The following is a 17,595-nucleotide window of genomic DNA, read 5'->3' on the forward strand; positions in this document are numbered from 1 at the left end:
ATGTATTTCATAAAGTATAAGTATTGTGGTAGATTTTTCCTCTACACACCTAACTTAGGTTGAACCGAGTGTCCCTGACACCTGAAAATGTTATACTCAGTTGAGTTCACCTCTGACCGCTCGAGTTGACGCCTAAGTGTAGCTTTTCCGACCGCATAAAATGCCTAAGAACTTGCTGCGCAGCAATAATAACCGACAAACTTCAGACAGTGCCTTCGAATATGCTTTAATCATGGCCGGAGGATCTCAGACAAATATCAGAGAGAATCCCACCAGCAAAAAAGAATACAACAGTTTTTATAGAATAGGAACATGTAAAAAAGTGACATGATACATAACATAATTTACATACAATTTGATTGGTTCTTTATATGCAAACCCTTCTGTTACTAGGTAGAAGCAAACTTAGCAAATAATAAAAAAATGCAAAAGGTTAGACCTTCAGTTGATTACTCAATATGTCATGAGACTATTTTAGACAGTATATTTTTTATACTGTCTGGTCAGCATCTCAGAATTTTCCATCGACACAAACATTTTTCAGAGTACATTTTGTCCAAGGGTTTAAAATGTTAAGTAAGGAAAAGAAAATCCATCACAGTATGAACATTGCATGAGTAATAAGTTTCATCATCTCTCTTCGTTCATCTCAGCCAAAGAGTTTGATGAAGCAGGGGTGGCAGTATGGTTTGCTGTCCTGCTCTTTGAAGCAGCCCTTACTAAGGGGTTTCAGGCAGAAGTGGCACACCAGATGGTGTGGGTGAAACTTGGCACCCATCGCGGTGACACAGCGCCCCAGGATGGGTTGCTGGCATGCCTGGCACACGCTGCCTCTGGACTGGTGGTAGTGAGCTTCACATAAGGGTTGGCCCTCATGCTCAAAGAAACTCCCATTCACAAATGGGCTATAGCATTCCTGCAGAAAGTAATGATATATATATATATATATATATATCTCATAATCATAATTTATACATCTCATAATCATAATTTATATATATATATATATATATATATATATATATATATATATATATATATATATATATATGTATGTATGTATGTATGTGTATGTGTGTATATGTATATATATATATATATATATGTATATGTATATGTGTATATGTATGTATGTATGTATGTATGTATGTATGTATATATATATATATATATATATATTAGTGTTGCACGGTGTACCGATACTTCAAAAGTATCGCGATACTCGGAAATTAAAAACGTCACAATACCTAAATTTATCAGTATCAAAAAAAAAAAAACAAAAAAAAAAAACGCCTCCCTATGGACGTCTGTGTTTTTTTCCCGACGCACGCAGCAAAGAACCTGCCGCTGTCAGTGTCATGTGAAAAAACACTACAGCGAGATGGCTGCATGTGCGAGCACAAGTGGTCCACGACTCGTAGAAAAAGATGACGCGAGGAGTGACATATGGAAGTACGTTGCCTACCTTGCTCTGTTGCACGGTGCACCAATACTTCAAAAGTAAATCGGAAATTAAAAACGTCACGATTCCTTAATTTATTAGTATCGATACTTCTAAGAATGACCGCGTTCCAGATTTGTAAGGCCGGCGACACACTGGCTGCGTGTCGTGTCCATTTTTATTTCGGCTTAACTGCCTGTGTGACACGCGTCTGGGCGCAGCTCGAGACGCGCGGAAAACGCGTGCATGCTAGAAATAGAACCGGTGCCCATTGCCAATTAGAGCCCATTGCTCTAATTTATTTTTTATATTTTTATATTTCATATTTTGTTCAAATGTTTAATATATCTGCTGTTCAGAAATAGAACCGGTGCCCAGTGCCAATTAGAGCCCATTGCTCTAATTTATTTTTTATATTTTTATATTTCATATTTTGTTCAAATGTTTAATATATCTGCTGTTCATATGTTCATTTATTAGTGTGTTATATGATTAGAATGTTGTCCCGGTTTTAAAATAAAGCACAGCAATGATATTTGAGAGTGTTTCTCCCTTTCAGGAAAAGTATCGAAATCGCAATACTTGACTTGGTATCCGTATCGAAACAATAATTTTGGTATCGTGACAACACTAATATATATATATATATATATATATATATAATTTTTTTTATTAATTTTTTTTATGTCAAACAAAGTATTCTTGGAGGACCCCCTTAAGAAACACTTCCACTTGTCTTGAGTAAACATTTGAGTGAGCTCTAAAGTGTTTTGCTGTACATTGCTGCAGTAAAGTAAATTTGAGATATATATTTGTGTATTATGTGTCTTTGGATATATTACAAAATAAAACAATAGTCTTTGAAATCATAATCGTATTGCATGACATTTTTTTTAAAAACCAATTTTTTTTTTTTTTTACTTAAAATATTCTTCACTAACAATTATTCAGTTATTTGTAATGTACAATGCCATTGTAAAATTACATAAAAATAATAATAATATAAATATATATATATATATATATATATATATATATATATATATATATATATATATATGTATATATTCAATGTAGCTAGCTACTTTTGTACTTTTTTTTTTTTAGAAGGGTAGCTTTACTTTATCTTAACTACTTTAAATTATGAGTAGCTTGTAGTTTGTTAAACTACAGTTTTAGAGTAGCTTCCCCAACACTGTGTGGTATAATTCTCATTGTAGCAAATAATCCAGCACCTACTCACCCTACAAACAAAGCATTGTGGATGCCAAAGAGCACTTAGGGCCGAGATGTAATTCTCCATGATGGGCTGGGAACAACCCTGACAACGAGAAGCAAAGAGGGCTAGAAAACACTGCTGGCAGTACTGCTTCCCTTCACGGTCATGAAAACCTGTGAAAATAAGCCTACAGTTATTTGTCATCCTTGAAATCTACATCGGCAAGAAAATTCCTCATTTAAAAAAAGTTATTAAATGAATTATTATGAAAAAAAAAAAAAAAAAAAAAAAAAAAAAAAATTATATATATATATATATATATATATATATATATATATATATATATATATATATATATATATATATATATATATATATATATATATATATATATATATATATGTTTGGAGTCATGAGCTAAATGTTGTTTGTCACTATTGCTGCATTCACGCATTCAAACAATTACGATTTTTTCATTGCCATCTGGCACAGATCAAATCTTGAGATAGGATTTTTTGCCGTTTGATTGGAGCACTTTTCAAAAATGATAAATCCGATGTGTACTTAACATCTGGTCATCTGATCTGTAAGAATTGAGAAATTAGAAAATGCCGGGCAGTCTGGTTGAGGAATGACCACGCCCGAGAAGACAAAGGACCTTCCTGGAAATTATTATTTGACTCTCTCTTGAGAAACTAGTATCCCAGAGTCAATCAGCTCCCCAATGTCGTCTCTCTCTCACGGTGAGATCACTAAATAACAGAGGTGTGGACTCGAGTCATGTGACTTGGACTCGAGTCAGACTCGAGTCATGATTTTGATGACTTTCAGACTCGACTCGACAAAATGTACAAAGACTTGCAACTCGACTTGGACTTTAACATCAATGACTCGTGACTTCACTTGGACTTGCGCCTTTTGACTCGAGAAGACTTGCTACTTCCCATGAAAACTGGGGAAAAAAATTTTCACACGGCCGCGCAGCTCTCAGTTTATCTGCATCTGTGAAAAAATGTGCACCACCTGTATGCATGCAGAGAGCACGCACGCTGCCTGCACGACATCCAATCACTGTAGTCCCACGTTGTTTTGATTCGACAGCATCTAAGCAGGCACATTGCAAGACAACCAATGAAGCGCAACAAGCAACAACGCGCCAGTTGGCAAAATGATACCGAAGATAGTTTCGTTTGGCTATAAAAATTACGAGGTAGTCGACAAAAAACGAGTTGCAATTTGCAAAACATGCGGGTCGAAGATTACAACTTTGTTCGACACCTGAAGTTGCACAAAGAAAGGTAAGTTTTGAACGAATGCTAAGCACCTTATCGGATGTACTGTAACTTACTAGCTGCTACATACTGTATTTACCATAGCTGCCAACTCTCACGCATTCACCGTGAGACACACGCAATTGACACTTTTCACACGCTCTCACGCCACACATCCATTTTCTCACGCACAGAAAAATCGCGAAGCAAAGATGACACGGAGACCGACAGACTAGACAGAGCAGGTTTCTTATGATATTAAAAAAATCTCTGCTCTCAGATTCTGTCACTTTTATTACGAAATTCAGACAATAAATACCCTTGTGGCGCTTGTAAATGTGACGTGACAGATCCCTAGCGGCACATGAACCGATCATCTCTAGCTCATAGTAAATAACGTTAAACACAAATGAACACTCTTGAAAGATACAGTTCAACTTACCGAAATGTATATTCCTCATACATAATATCACCAAAGGGGTCAATAAAACAGCTGGAGAACAATTATGGCACATAACATTTACCTCAGGAAAGCCATTTAATGACCATAATATAGGCTATAGCACGTTAGTTGGCTAGAAAAAAAAGAGCTATAGAGAGTATTTTGCTAAATATGTGTACTATATTGCATGTTTATTATATTTTTACTTATATCATTAAATAAAGTTTTTATTATAATAAATAAAAAAACACATTATATTTAATTTGTGTTATTTTTAACCTTAAATATTACTGCCAGCTGATAGGGCTCTCTGTATGTTTACAGCATTAGGTGAGTTTTTTTTATTTTTTTTTAGAAAAATTAATGCCTATCTTGTGTAGCCTACCTAGTAATATCTATCCAAATGAGTCAATATTAAATCAAATCACAATAATTGAATTGAACTGAAATAATAAAAAAGCGTAGCTTACCGGAAATTGAACCATATAAACATTGTAACATGTTGTCACTAAACCTAATAAAATTCAGTCTAGTTACTAAAATGTTTTGACAATCACAATACACTTATTGTGATGCAAAAATTACATCACAATTATTAATAATTGCATCACAATTGCAATTAACGAAAACGTTAATTATTAATCCACGAAACAGGCCAAAAAAACAAAACCAAGAGACATGAACCCAGGGAAACCGCTCAGAAATGCAGTGCAACAACATACAAAACTTCGCAGTGAGTGAATGAGTGAACATGGTATAAATAGGCTGAGACTAACAGGGTGATGAGACACAGGTGAATGCAATCAGTGATGATGAGTCCGGGCAGTGAGTTATAGGAAATGTAGTTTGTGAGGGAGTGATAATAGTCTGGTGTGGAGTGCCCTCTGGTGGCTCTCAAGGGCACTCCAGCTGGTGACCGTTACATATACATGTTTGGTAGAATTTGAAATGACTCAGTGTGACTGGTACAAATGTCTCATTCCCAAAAAAGTAAACCAAAAGGTAATAAAGTTCTTAAGAGTTTAGAGATTGCACACAAAGGAGGGTGTGTCTTCCAGGCAAATGGCATTCTGCTCCCAAAAGGTGTAAACTCTGAATGCAAATTTCCATTGTTAGCAAATGTTTCCATGTGAAAGAAGTTTCTGTCTATATAAAGAAATGCAACAAGAGGCCCCGAGCGATTTGTAACTCAAATTAGCCCGTGATGCGGAGTGTATGCAGGCACTCCGCATCATATATTTTATAATATCAGGTTCGCATCTTCTCTCTTTATTCCAGAGCATTTGATGTTTTGTATTTATTATCTTTGAACTGATTATGAAATTGGCATGATAAATGTACCTGACATAATAAATTGTTACATTTGATTTTATTCTGAATTACTCTGAAATTATTTTCTCAAGTGGATTAAGTGAAGTCTTAGGTTTCCGTAAATCGGCGTCCAGGGTTAAAGGGATAGTTCACTTTGAAATACAATTTTGGTATGTTTTAGCTTACCTCAAGGGCATCCAAGATGTAGGTGTCTTTTTTTCCGCAGTAGTTTCAATTTTGATATTTTTAGGTCAAACCGTTCTTGTCTGTCAGTCATATAATGCAGGTCGATGGTCACCACCTCAAAGAGCATGCACAGAGTCCAAATTAAAACAATTCCCCGTCGTCCAAATTAAACAATTCCCCATCGTAAGTACACATTGATGGCCTAAGACACGAAACGAGCGGTTTGTGTGAGAAAACGAACAGTATTTATATCGTTGTTACCTCTTGTACACAGCCACGTCCAAGTGATCTGAGAGCGCGGGTGGGTATAGATATATACAATAGAAGTCGCCTTGGCGACTGCAGTTCATTGGAACGAAACCGTAGCCAAGGCGACATCTAGTGTATATATCTATACCCGCCCGCGCTCTCAGATCACTTGGACGTGGCTGTGTACAAGAGGTAAAAACGATATAAATACTGTTCGTTTTCTCACACAAACCGCTCGTTTCGTGTCTTAGGCCATCAATGTGTACTTACGATGGGGAATTGTTTAATTGTTTTTTAAAACTATCCCTTTAAGTTCATACCAGATCCCAGAGTAGATGCAGCATGAGGCACATCTGGTGGGATTCTAGATTCCTGACTAACTGCTTGATTTTGAAGTTGTTATTCAGTCACAAATAGGGGGCTAGTTAAAAATACTATTAAGGTAATAGCAAGCGTTAAAGCAGTATTATCTTAATGTACTAGTCATAACCTCTGGTTATTGTTTGGGCTTTAACTAAGTTGTAATATGGGCGACTGTAGGGGGCTACATGGGTACTTTTTAACAATAGCAAACGGCCGGCGCGAGACTCTCTCAGCGACATAGCTTCCTAATGAATGAGTAAAATATAAAAGTAAAGAGTTAAATAGAATAATCAAATGTATTGCTAAACTATTATATATCTCATAGCACAGGAGTTGTGCTGTTGTTCACATGACTCTGATGTTGTGGTTACAACAGGGTGTTGAGCCTCAGGATGTTGAGCCTTTTATATTGAGTTACGTCCTCTACATTCCACATTTCAGGCGACAGAATGTGTCTTGCTGAATTCAACAAACTTTACAACAGGGGTATACTATCTAGTTTTGGCGTTGCCCACCTAACTTCAATTATGATCCCCATGACATTCAGTTTTCGGTAGGCTCATGTGTTGAGTTAAAGGGCCCCTATTATGGATTTTTGAAAACTACCTTTCATGTAGTGTGTAACATAGCTCTAAGTGAATGAAAACATCCTGCAAAGTTTTAAATCTGAAAGTGCACCGTATATAAAGTTATTGTCTGTCAAAAGTAAGAGTCGACTCTGAGTCAATGAAATGAATTGTTTTTCAAACGAGTCATAGGCCATTTCGTTGTGATGTCAAGATGAAACATTAGCATATTGCCCGCCCACTTATTGCGTGCGCAGACACCAGGGAAAACTTGAACCTCAAACCTGCAGCTGATTCCTGTGGATACTGGATAGCATCATGTCGAGAAGATGGCGCTGTGCTCTACAATGTGAAGGTAAAGCCAGTTTTTTTTTTCACTGCCCAAGGATAAGCATGTGAAGAATCAGTGGTTAAAATTAATCTTTACCATGATATCACAGCAGTATAATCCTAAACTTTTGCTGTGTTCCCTTTATTTCACTGACGACTGCTTCTCAAATCTCGGAGTTCAATGCAGGATTCGCAAACCGCTTGCTCTTGAAAGATGGTGTTCAAAATACTTAGTTTTGAGTTTTATATTGTGTAGGTCTCCTGCTAACTGGCTAACTCACGTTATCACTGTCTTAAATACTAATCAGTTTGTGGGCCACTATTACCTATAACTGTGTCTATTAATGCAGATTGTCTGTCATTCTCACTACTTTGAGGAAAGATTAATCATGGAGCAAGATTTGTTTTACCAACGTTTATGTCAGTCATTCACATCAGTCATTCACGCTAGAGCTCGGCTAATGTATACATTGCATACATGCACTGTTATTGATAGAGTTTCCACGTGTTCACAGCAATATATTACAAAAATACTCGGTAAATAAATTAGTACAAGTAAAATAATCGGTTTGTTGATGGACATGCACTTGTTAATGCTGATGGTGAAGAATTACAGTTGCAACATCTCATAATGTACCTCAAACTGAGTAGTGTATCTGAGAAACATCCTTCTCGAGTCGTCCTTGCCACGGAGGTTCAGGTTGAATAACTAGTTCTTCCAGTGTTTCATCATCGGACTCGCACTCACATTGATATGGTAAAATGTCATTGTTCGTTACTGTCTTTAGTTTAAGGTGTAGGAAGCCTCAGGACAGCTGACGTTGTAATGGCAATGGCCGTTTTTGTTTTCGCACTGTACACGTTAAACCAATCACAACAGACTGAGCTGTCTGGCCAATCAGAGCAGAATAGCTTGCGGAAAGGCGGGATTTAGCGAGATTGATTCATTTGACGAGTCATTTGAGAAATGTGGTGATGTGCAAATGTATATTATGAGGAAATTAAACCTTTTTTACCTTTGATGCATGTAAACCTGTTGTAGGAGACTCCAAAACAACATTAGGAAACTTTAAAAAAGCATAATAGGGACACTTTAAGAATTCATTCCTTGTTGAAGAAAGGATGCTAGTTCATGCATTCATGACCTCCAGACTGGATTATTGTAATGCAATAATTAACAATCTACACAGTTAGTCAAAAAAAAAAAAAAAAAAAAAAAACTGCTAGAGTTCTTACCAGGTCAAGAAAATATGATCATAATCATATTGTACTTGTACTAATTTATTTACCGAGTATTTTTGTAATATATTGCTGTGAACACGTGGAAACTCTATCAATAACAGTGCATGTATGCAATGTATACATTAGCCGAGCTCTAGCGTGAATGACTGATGTGAATGACTGACATAAACGTTGGTAAAACAAATCTTGCTCCATGATTAATCTTTCCTCAAAGTAGTGAGAATGACAGACAATCTGCATTAATAGACACAGTTATAGGTAATAGTGGCCCACAAACTGATTAGTATTTAAGACAGTGATAACGTGAGTTAGCCAGTTAGCAGGAGACCTACACAATATAAAACTCAAAACTAAGTATTTTGAACACCATCTTTCAAGAGCAAGCGGTTTGCGAATCCTGCATTGAACTCCGAGATTTGAGAAGCAGTCGTCAGTGAAATAAAGGGAACACAGCAAAAGTTTAGGATTATACTGCTGTGATATCATGGTAAAGATTAATTTTAACCACTGATTCTTCACATGCTTATCCTTGGGCAGTGAAAAAAAAAACTGGCTTTACCTTCACATTGTAGAGCACAGCGCCATCTTCTCGACATGATGCTATCCAGTATCCACAGGATTTTTTCACATAGCAGCAAAATCGAGCTTTGATACTCTGTCATTCATGGTCATAAAGATAAAAGCAATTCATCATTCAAAACTGTAAAGGGTGACGCTTTATGTTACAGCCCGCAAAGTACTGTGTAATTAAAATGAATTTACAGTCTAACTTTTGGTAATTATAATGTACCTATTAAGCACTTATGTGTAAGTATAAGGGTAAAAAAATACAAAAATGGTGTGCACATCCCAAACACCCAGATTGGGCGCAGGTGCAGGACAACTAAATAATATAGACAAAATAAAGAAGTGTGAAGTCCGCACACTGAAAATTACTGCTCCAAAAGAGTTTATTTTAGCAACGTTTCGACCCTCAGGTCTTCATCAGGCTCAATGTTAATGTTATACTGAAGACAACTTTAAATAGACACAGGTAATCACCTTAATCAGGCACACCCAAGAAATCATGTGACAAATACAAGTCATGTGACAAATACAAATCATGTATGTCATGTGACAAATACAGCTCATGTAAAAAAAAAAACATAAAAAAAAAAAAAAACATACATACACACACATACATATACACATATACATATATACATACACATGCATACACATATACATACATATATACATACATATATATACACACATATATACACACATACATATAAAATATATATATATATATATATATAATAAAAAATAAATAAAAAAATAAATAATAATAATAATAAAAAATAATAAAATTAAAACTATAAAAATGGCTTAATATCAAAATCCTCATTCAACCCTAAAGGTGACAAAGTATTTAAGGTATAAATCCAAAAACACTCCCTCTGTAATAATTTCTTCTCATAATCTCCTCCTCTTGAGGGTCTTGTTACCTTTTCTATACCAATGTACTGCAAAACGCTGACATTATGGCCTACTTGTCTAAAATGAGACGCTATAGGACTGCGCATATCTCCAGTTCGAATGTTACTGCGATGCTCACTAATACGCGTGCGCAATTGTCTGAATGTTTTACCCACGTATGCAAGACCACAAGGACAGCGAATTAGATAGATAACATGAGTGGAAGCACATGTAATGGTACCACGTATCGGAATATCACGACCAGTCCGTGGATGACTAAACGATTTACATTTGTGTGTAAAAGCACACTGAGCACACTTACCACACCGATAATTACCTGGAGAAAGAGTTGGAATACCTTGTTTTTTACTTGACGGATATTCAGATTTTACAAGTAAGTCACGAAGATTGTTTTGACGTTTAAAGACTAATTTCGGACCATTTTTAAAGGCACCTGATAATTTAGGATCACTTGAAATCACATGCCAATGTTGATTTAAGATTCTACGAAAATCCGCACCCAATGCGGAGTACTTCATCGTACAAATGGGAGCATTAAGTTTATTACGTTTTGTTCGCAAACACTGCATTTGAGATGTCTCGTTGAGTTTCTTTTTGGCATTTTCGATCCATTCTATACGGTAACCACGATTCAAGAATCTTTTAGTTAAATCATTAGATTGATGAGTGTAAGATTCATCCGTGCTACAAACTCTACGCATACGCTTAAATTGACTGATAGGTAGACTCTTAACTAGAGGTCTAGGATGGAAACTATCGCCTCTTAAAATGGTATTGCGATCCGTTGATTTTCGGTACAGATCGGTATGGAGTTTCCCGTCACATATATATACTCGAACATCAAGAAAACTAATGCTTACTGGATCACATTCCATAGTGAAATTCACATGCTCAGTCCTTGAGTTAAGGTAATTCAAAAATGTCAACATCTCTGCAGGTGTGGCCTTAATAATCATAAAAATATCATCAATATACCGTTTGTAAAGCAAGATCTTAGGGAATGCATGTGTATGCATGTGTATGTATATATGTATATGTATGTATATGTATGTGTGTGTATGTATGGTTTTTTTTTTTTTTTTTTTTTTTTTTGTCACATGAGCTGTATTTGTCACATGACATACATGATTTGTATTTGTCACATGACTTGTATTTGTCACATGATTTCTTGGGTGTGCCTGATTAAGGTGATTACCTGTGTCTATTTAAAGTTGTCTTCAGTATAACATTAACATTGAGCCTGATGAAGACCTGAGGGTCGAAACGTTGCTAAAATAAACTCTTTTGGAGCAGTAATTTTCAGTGTGCGGACTTCACACTTCTTTATTTTGTCTATATTATTTAGTTGTCCTGCACCTGCGCCCAATCTGGGTGTTTGGGATGTGCACACCATTTTTGTATTTTTTGATTCTTCAGTGATTTTTTGGTTGTTGCACTCCCCCTTGCTGGCTCCATTATGGCAGATGAAGACTATCCTTCTTCAAGTAAGACATTTGAGTTCAGTGAAGCAGATTATTCTGAGATTCTGCTAAAAGACTCTATCTTTGATGAAAATGATGCCTCATGTACGATAGATGTCGACTCACTTATGGATAAACTTCAGCATCATCTTCAACGGGAGATTAAGCAATATTATCATGCAGTTACCCTGAGCGATTATCTCCGCCAGAAAATTATACCAAGAGGTCTACGTCTGCAAAAAGCCCCTGCTTTTGGTCTGCAAAATCCGGACTTCTGTACCCGTTGGTGTGAGATATTGAATAAGTGCTCATTTGACTTGATGCAAGGGCGTAGGTTTGGCCTCAGCTTTGGTGGGGACATCCCCCCCCCCCCCCCCCCCCCCCCCCCCCCCGGAATGAGTTTTCTATATGTAATTAAATAATGAACAAATGAATAAAATACACACGTATCATAGTATGCATTCAACACAACAAATCCATTATTATTATCTATTATTATTATCCATGATTACAGTATTCCATTAATACTAAAATTGTATCTACTATTCTATATCACATTCTATTGATATATTCTATTCTTAAATATTAAATTCTTAGGCTACACTCACTCACAAATACATTACATAAATAGAATGTAGAAACGAAAAATGTCTCAGATCCACTGTTTATGTTGACTGCAAGATTCTAAGTTAAGGTCAGCTAATTAACATTCAGTGACTTGCTAACGTAGCATTCTATCATGATAGCGTGACTTCTATGAGTCTATCAGTGCTGCACAGCCTAATCAATACTCTTAACCTTAGTTGAAAGATTGCTGCTGCTAGGTTTAACTGTAACAACATGGTAACACATACTATCACCAATCAATACTATTTTCCACAGTAGAATCTGCATTTGAAAGCCTGGTCAGTCACTACTACTGCTAGTTTATTTGTGTGGCTAGTTATTTTGCCTACTTACACTCTGCTTTATGAAAAAGCTTATGTCCCCTTTCTTCTTCTTGGGTGGCATAGCTGATCTATCTACAAAGTACAAAAAGTGGCAAAAAACGGAATATTAAAATGTTTTACTCTGGCCTTTGTATGTGGCAGAGAGACAGCCCTGGTAACTTACCGTCGTCGACGCGCGTGCGCGCACACACACACACACACACACACACACACACACATACACGTCTATATTACTAACAGGGGACTATCGCTCTACACTGGCCAAGAGGGGACTAGTGTTTCTGGTCATTTTGAAGAAACAAAAATGACATACAAAATTTTCTTTTAAGCTCTTTTTTCATAATATAACTTCAAATATACATTTTTTTATTTAAAAAAAAACATGCCAAGTGGGGACCTGAAACTCTGAACGATCTCTATCTATACTAGTGGGGACTTGATAGCCTGCAATGGAGCTGTGTGTGTGTGAACAGTGAAGTGAACTGGCAGTGAAGTCTGCCTTCATTATGTAACTCTCTCTCTCTCTCTCTCTCTCTCTCTCTCTCTCTCTCTCTATATATATATATATATATATGTATATGTATATATATATATATATATATATATATATATATATATATATATATATATATATATATAACCCATCAGTTATCAAACATTTTTAAATTAGATTTGTTTTAGGAAAGACCATTTAAATCTACAACAGGGTAAAAAATACAGACGGCCCGACGGCAACAGTTCAAAAGCAGAGGCGAGAATATCCTCTTATCATTCATAATATTATTTTTCTTATTTAACGCTCTCTCTTCATAGATACTTTCTATGCTTGGTTATGCAGTCCCTAACAATTTACTTGTTACTACTTTTCTTAATAATTTCTTCTGTACCTCAGTAGCAGTTCCATACCAACAAATAATACAGAATATCATAACACTTTCAATGAAAGCACTATAAAACATCAGAAGCTTTATGTTGTGGACATTACAGCAAAGTTATTGCTTTAAGAAATTCATTCTCTGTTGTGGCCTATTAATTAAAACATAATTTCTACTCTAATAAAATCAATAGACATGTCCTTATTTTTCTGTTTCCTTTGTTTCTAGGATGTTGATGTACAGAGATATTCAGTGTTTGAAATATTGCTCAATTTAAATGCAACCAAACATATGTCGTTCGTTACCATCCAACAGTGGACCTTTCTTTAAGATCTAATTCAAAACTTTTGAGTTGACTTGCTGCATCTGGTCATTTTGAAGAAACAAAAATTAAAAAAAAAAATTCATAATATAACTTTTAAAAAAATTAAAATTAAAAAAATTAAACATGCCAAGATTGAATCTCAACTCTGAACGATCTCTACCTATACAACAGTGGACTCACAATAGCCTGCAATGGAACTGTGTGTGTGTGTGTGTGTGAATAGTTAAGTATGTCTTTATTTTGTAACTATAAGTTATATATATTTATATTTAGGCCTTCATAGATACTTTCTATGCTTGGTTATGCAGTCCCTAACAATTTACTTGCCATTGTTATGTGCCATTGCACTCACACATACATGTCTATATTACTAACAGACCAATGTCACTCTACACTGGCCAAGTGAGGACTCAATGAACGATGTCTATCTATACAAGTGAGGACTTGAACAGTGTGTGTGTGTGTGTGTGTGTGTGAACAGTGAAGTGAACTGGCAGTGAAGTCTGTCTTCATTATGTATATATAGTATATTATATAGTATATTATATATTATGCCTTTTATCATTCATAATATTTGTTTATTTTATTTAACACTTATTTTCTCTCTTCATAGATACTTTCTATGTTTGGTTATGCAGTCCCTTTAGGGTTTATAGGATTAATCAAACAGAAATAGCTCTTTAAGGTAACGATTTCAGGTCACTATAGTGACCTATATTTAGTATAGCGTAAAGCATACTTTATACAGTGAATAATGATTTTATTAATCAAAATGAACTTCGCGTCCCCATTTGGATGGTAAAGAACGATACGTGTTTGGCTGCTTTGTACATTTCTTGCCATCACAAACACACTGTAAATATTTTGGAGGTCAATCTCAAAATGTTATGTCGAAAAACTAAAGTGCAATAAATAATACACGCTTTAGGGTCTGTTTACACAACATCATTTTCAACTGAAAACTGAAAACTTTTTGGCCGTTCATTTCAACGAAAATGCCATTTTGGGGGCCTGACAATGAAAGCTTTTGAAAACGAGTTTTTGTGAGCTCATCTAAAGTGAGGACTAGTTATGCCTTGTAAAGCATTTATAAAGGAGATTTAAAGGCTGTTAATATTTCTATGTTCTCTATCGTGTTGTGTTTGTTTCCTTTTTCTGTTTAGAAGATAACTGAGTCTTTAAATCTCCTTTATAAATTATTTACAAAGCATAACTAGTCCTGAAATAGTGAACTGACCACTACTAAATGCTTTATAACTGCCTGAATCTACTACATTTACTCACACTTTCTAAGTGATCTTATTAATCACTGTAAACACCTAAATTTAGAAATGATAAATTGATTTAATAAAGTATGAAAATGCAATTATTAAACACATTATAGATATGCTTCTAACTCAATAATACAGCGTTTAAAGGTGTATTTATAAACTGCTTACTAATGTCTGCTTTATGAATTATGATTTATCTGTTTACCAATGCTTAACTAATGATTAATAGGATGCAGTTATTATAAAGGGTTACCATATATATTATATTATATTTCTCAAAATATAACTTCAAATTTGCATTTTTTTTTATAAAAAAAAAAAGCATGCCAAGAGGGGATCTGCAACTAAATGTTATAATTATAATGTAATTATTATTTTATTAAGATATTAATAATGCGACTGATAGTATTGGCTGCCTATTAATTAAAACATAATTTCTACTCTTAAAAAAAATCAATAGACATGTCCTTATTTTTCTGTTTCCTTTGTTTCTAGGATGTTGATGTACAGAGAAAGTCAGTGTTTGAAATATTGCTCAATTTAAATGCAACCAAACATATGTCGTTCGTTACCATCCAACAGTGGACCTTTCTTTAAGATCTAATTCAAAACTTTTGAGTTGACTTGCTGCATCTGGTCATTTTGAAGAAACAAAAATTAAATCATTTTTTTCATAATATAACTTTAAAAAAATCAAAATTAAAAAAATTAAACATGCCAAGATTGAATCTCAACTCTGAACGATCTCTACCTATACAACAGTGGACTCACAATAGCCTGCAATGGAACTGTGTGTGTGTGTGTGTGTGTGTGTGTGTGTGTGTGTGAACAGTTAAGTATGTCTTTATTTTGTAACTATAAGTTATATATATTTATATATAGGCCTTCATAGATACTTTCTATGCTTGGTTATGCAGTCCCTAACAATTTACTTGCCATTGTTATGTGCCATTGCACTCACACATACATCTCTATATTACTAACAGACCAATGTCACTCTACACTGGCCAAGTGAGGACTCAATGAACGATGTCTATCTATACAAGTGAGGACTTGAACAGTGTGTGTGTGTGTGTGTGTGTGTGAACAGTGAAGTGAACTGGCAGTGAAGTCTGTCTTCATTATGTATATATAGTATATTATATAGTATATTATATATTATGCCTTTTATCACTCGTTTTGAAAACGATGCCTTTACCATCTGCATGTAAACAACATAAACGTGAATTTGTGAAATTGTTACGTCATTCCAACCCGGTCACACTAAATGCGTCTCTATAGCACACATTGTGTTTATTGTGCAATTTATACGTGCATATGATAGGCATGGGTGGGTTTAGGGTAGGTTTAGTAGTGGTGTGTAATATGTAATATGTATTATATGTTTGGTTAGGATTAGTTTTGTAGGATGTGTGTGTATTACACTCAATAAAGTGCGTATTATATGCATGTAAAAAAATATATTTTTGCGTAAAAATTGCACGATAAACACAATGCGTGCCATAGAAATGCATTTTCATGAGATCAGGCAGGTCATGCACAAGTATATAACATGGTCACATGCGTACTTATCATCACGTGTTCACATGTTCATGAGTATTTGAGTTTTTTTTTTTTTTGACAAAGTAAGAAAGGTTTGGGGTGTGCTTTTAGATGGGCCTTTAAAATTTGACAAACAAATATCTTCAGTAACTGGATCTAGTTTCTATCAACTCCGTCTTTTGTCTAAAATTAAAACACTTCCTAACTGACAAAACACTAGAGATGGCTGTTCATGCTTTTATTACTTCCCATTTAGACTACAGCAACTCATTGTATTGCGGTATTTCCAAGTCACAAATCGCTCGCCTTCAACTGGTCCAAAATGCTGCAGCAAGATTTATTCACAAAAGTAGTAAATATAATCACATGATGATGATGATACATTTTATTTATATTGCGCTTTTCTGCTTTACATATAGCCTCACATTCAAGCTGGGGGCAAGCTGGGGCCAGTTGTACTGTTAGAGGGGCCAGTTTAGACCTTATTGTTGTCATATCATTTTCTGCACTGCACTATATGCATTAACAGGCAAAATACCATGATTACCAATCATTCAACAATGTATTTGCATTGCCATTATATTTTTTTAATTTGCATTACATATTCAGAATCAGTCACATTAACTGCATTCTACGATTTTTGTGTTTTTTTTGCAAAAAGATCAGCAAATTCATCTAGATTTAAGGCCTTTGCCCTCCTTGACTCAATACTTAGAACACCTAAATTGCTTAATCTGTCATCTGACATTGTGGACCTGAGATAGGTTTTCACCAGCTTTAGTGCATACAATATAATATACAATTAAATTATGCTTATTTTAAATGTATTGTGCAGGCTAGGTATAAAAAATATAGGAAAAACCATGATAATATGAAACGCTTCAAAACAGAGCGCACAAAGCGCGTATGCGCATCGCGGGTGGAGAATGATGTGCTCAAAGCAACATGGAGTCACAGTGTTCAGCGCTGCACAAGTGCGCATTTAAAAGTTCACGGCACAAAGCGAAGAAATTTCGAGCGCACAAATCCTAGTGTAGCCTATATCTGTCCAACAGTTTATTGATCATTTG

General features: G+C 35.2%; 1 protein-coding gene across 3 annotated transcripts in view; it reads right to left on the reverse strand.

Moving 5' to 3' along the window:
- Positions 1–210: 210 nt before the first annotated feature.
- The window catches only part of LOC309485778 (transforming growth factor beta-1-induced transcript 1 protein-like), a 173,793-nt gene continuing 156,408 nt past the window's right edge, over positions 211–17,595 (reverse strand). For all 3 annotated transcript variants that reach the window (XM_082152817.1, XM_082152815.1, XM_082152816.1), the window contains 2 exons: positions 2,685–2,833; positions 211–916 (listed from right to left, as the gene is read on the reverse strand). In XM_082152817.1, the coding sequence (XP_082008943.1) occupies positions 650–916; positions 2,685–2,833 (416 nt within the window). In that variant the 3' untranslated portion in view covers positions 211–649. The remainder of the gene's footprint in view (positions 917–2,684; positions 2,834–17,595) is intronic.

Source organism: Leuciscus leuciscus, assembly GCF_965113295.1.
Source record: "Leuciscus leuciscus genome assembly, chromosome: 21".
In the NCBI taxonomy this organism is placed as follows: Eukaryota; Metazoa; Chordata; class Actinopteri; order Cypriniformes; family Leuciscidae; genus Leuciscus; species Leuciscus leuciscus.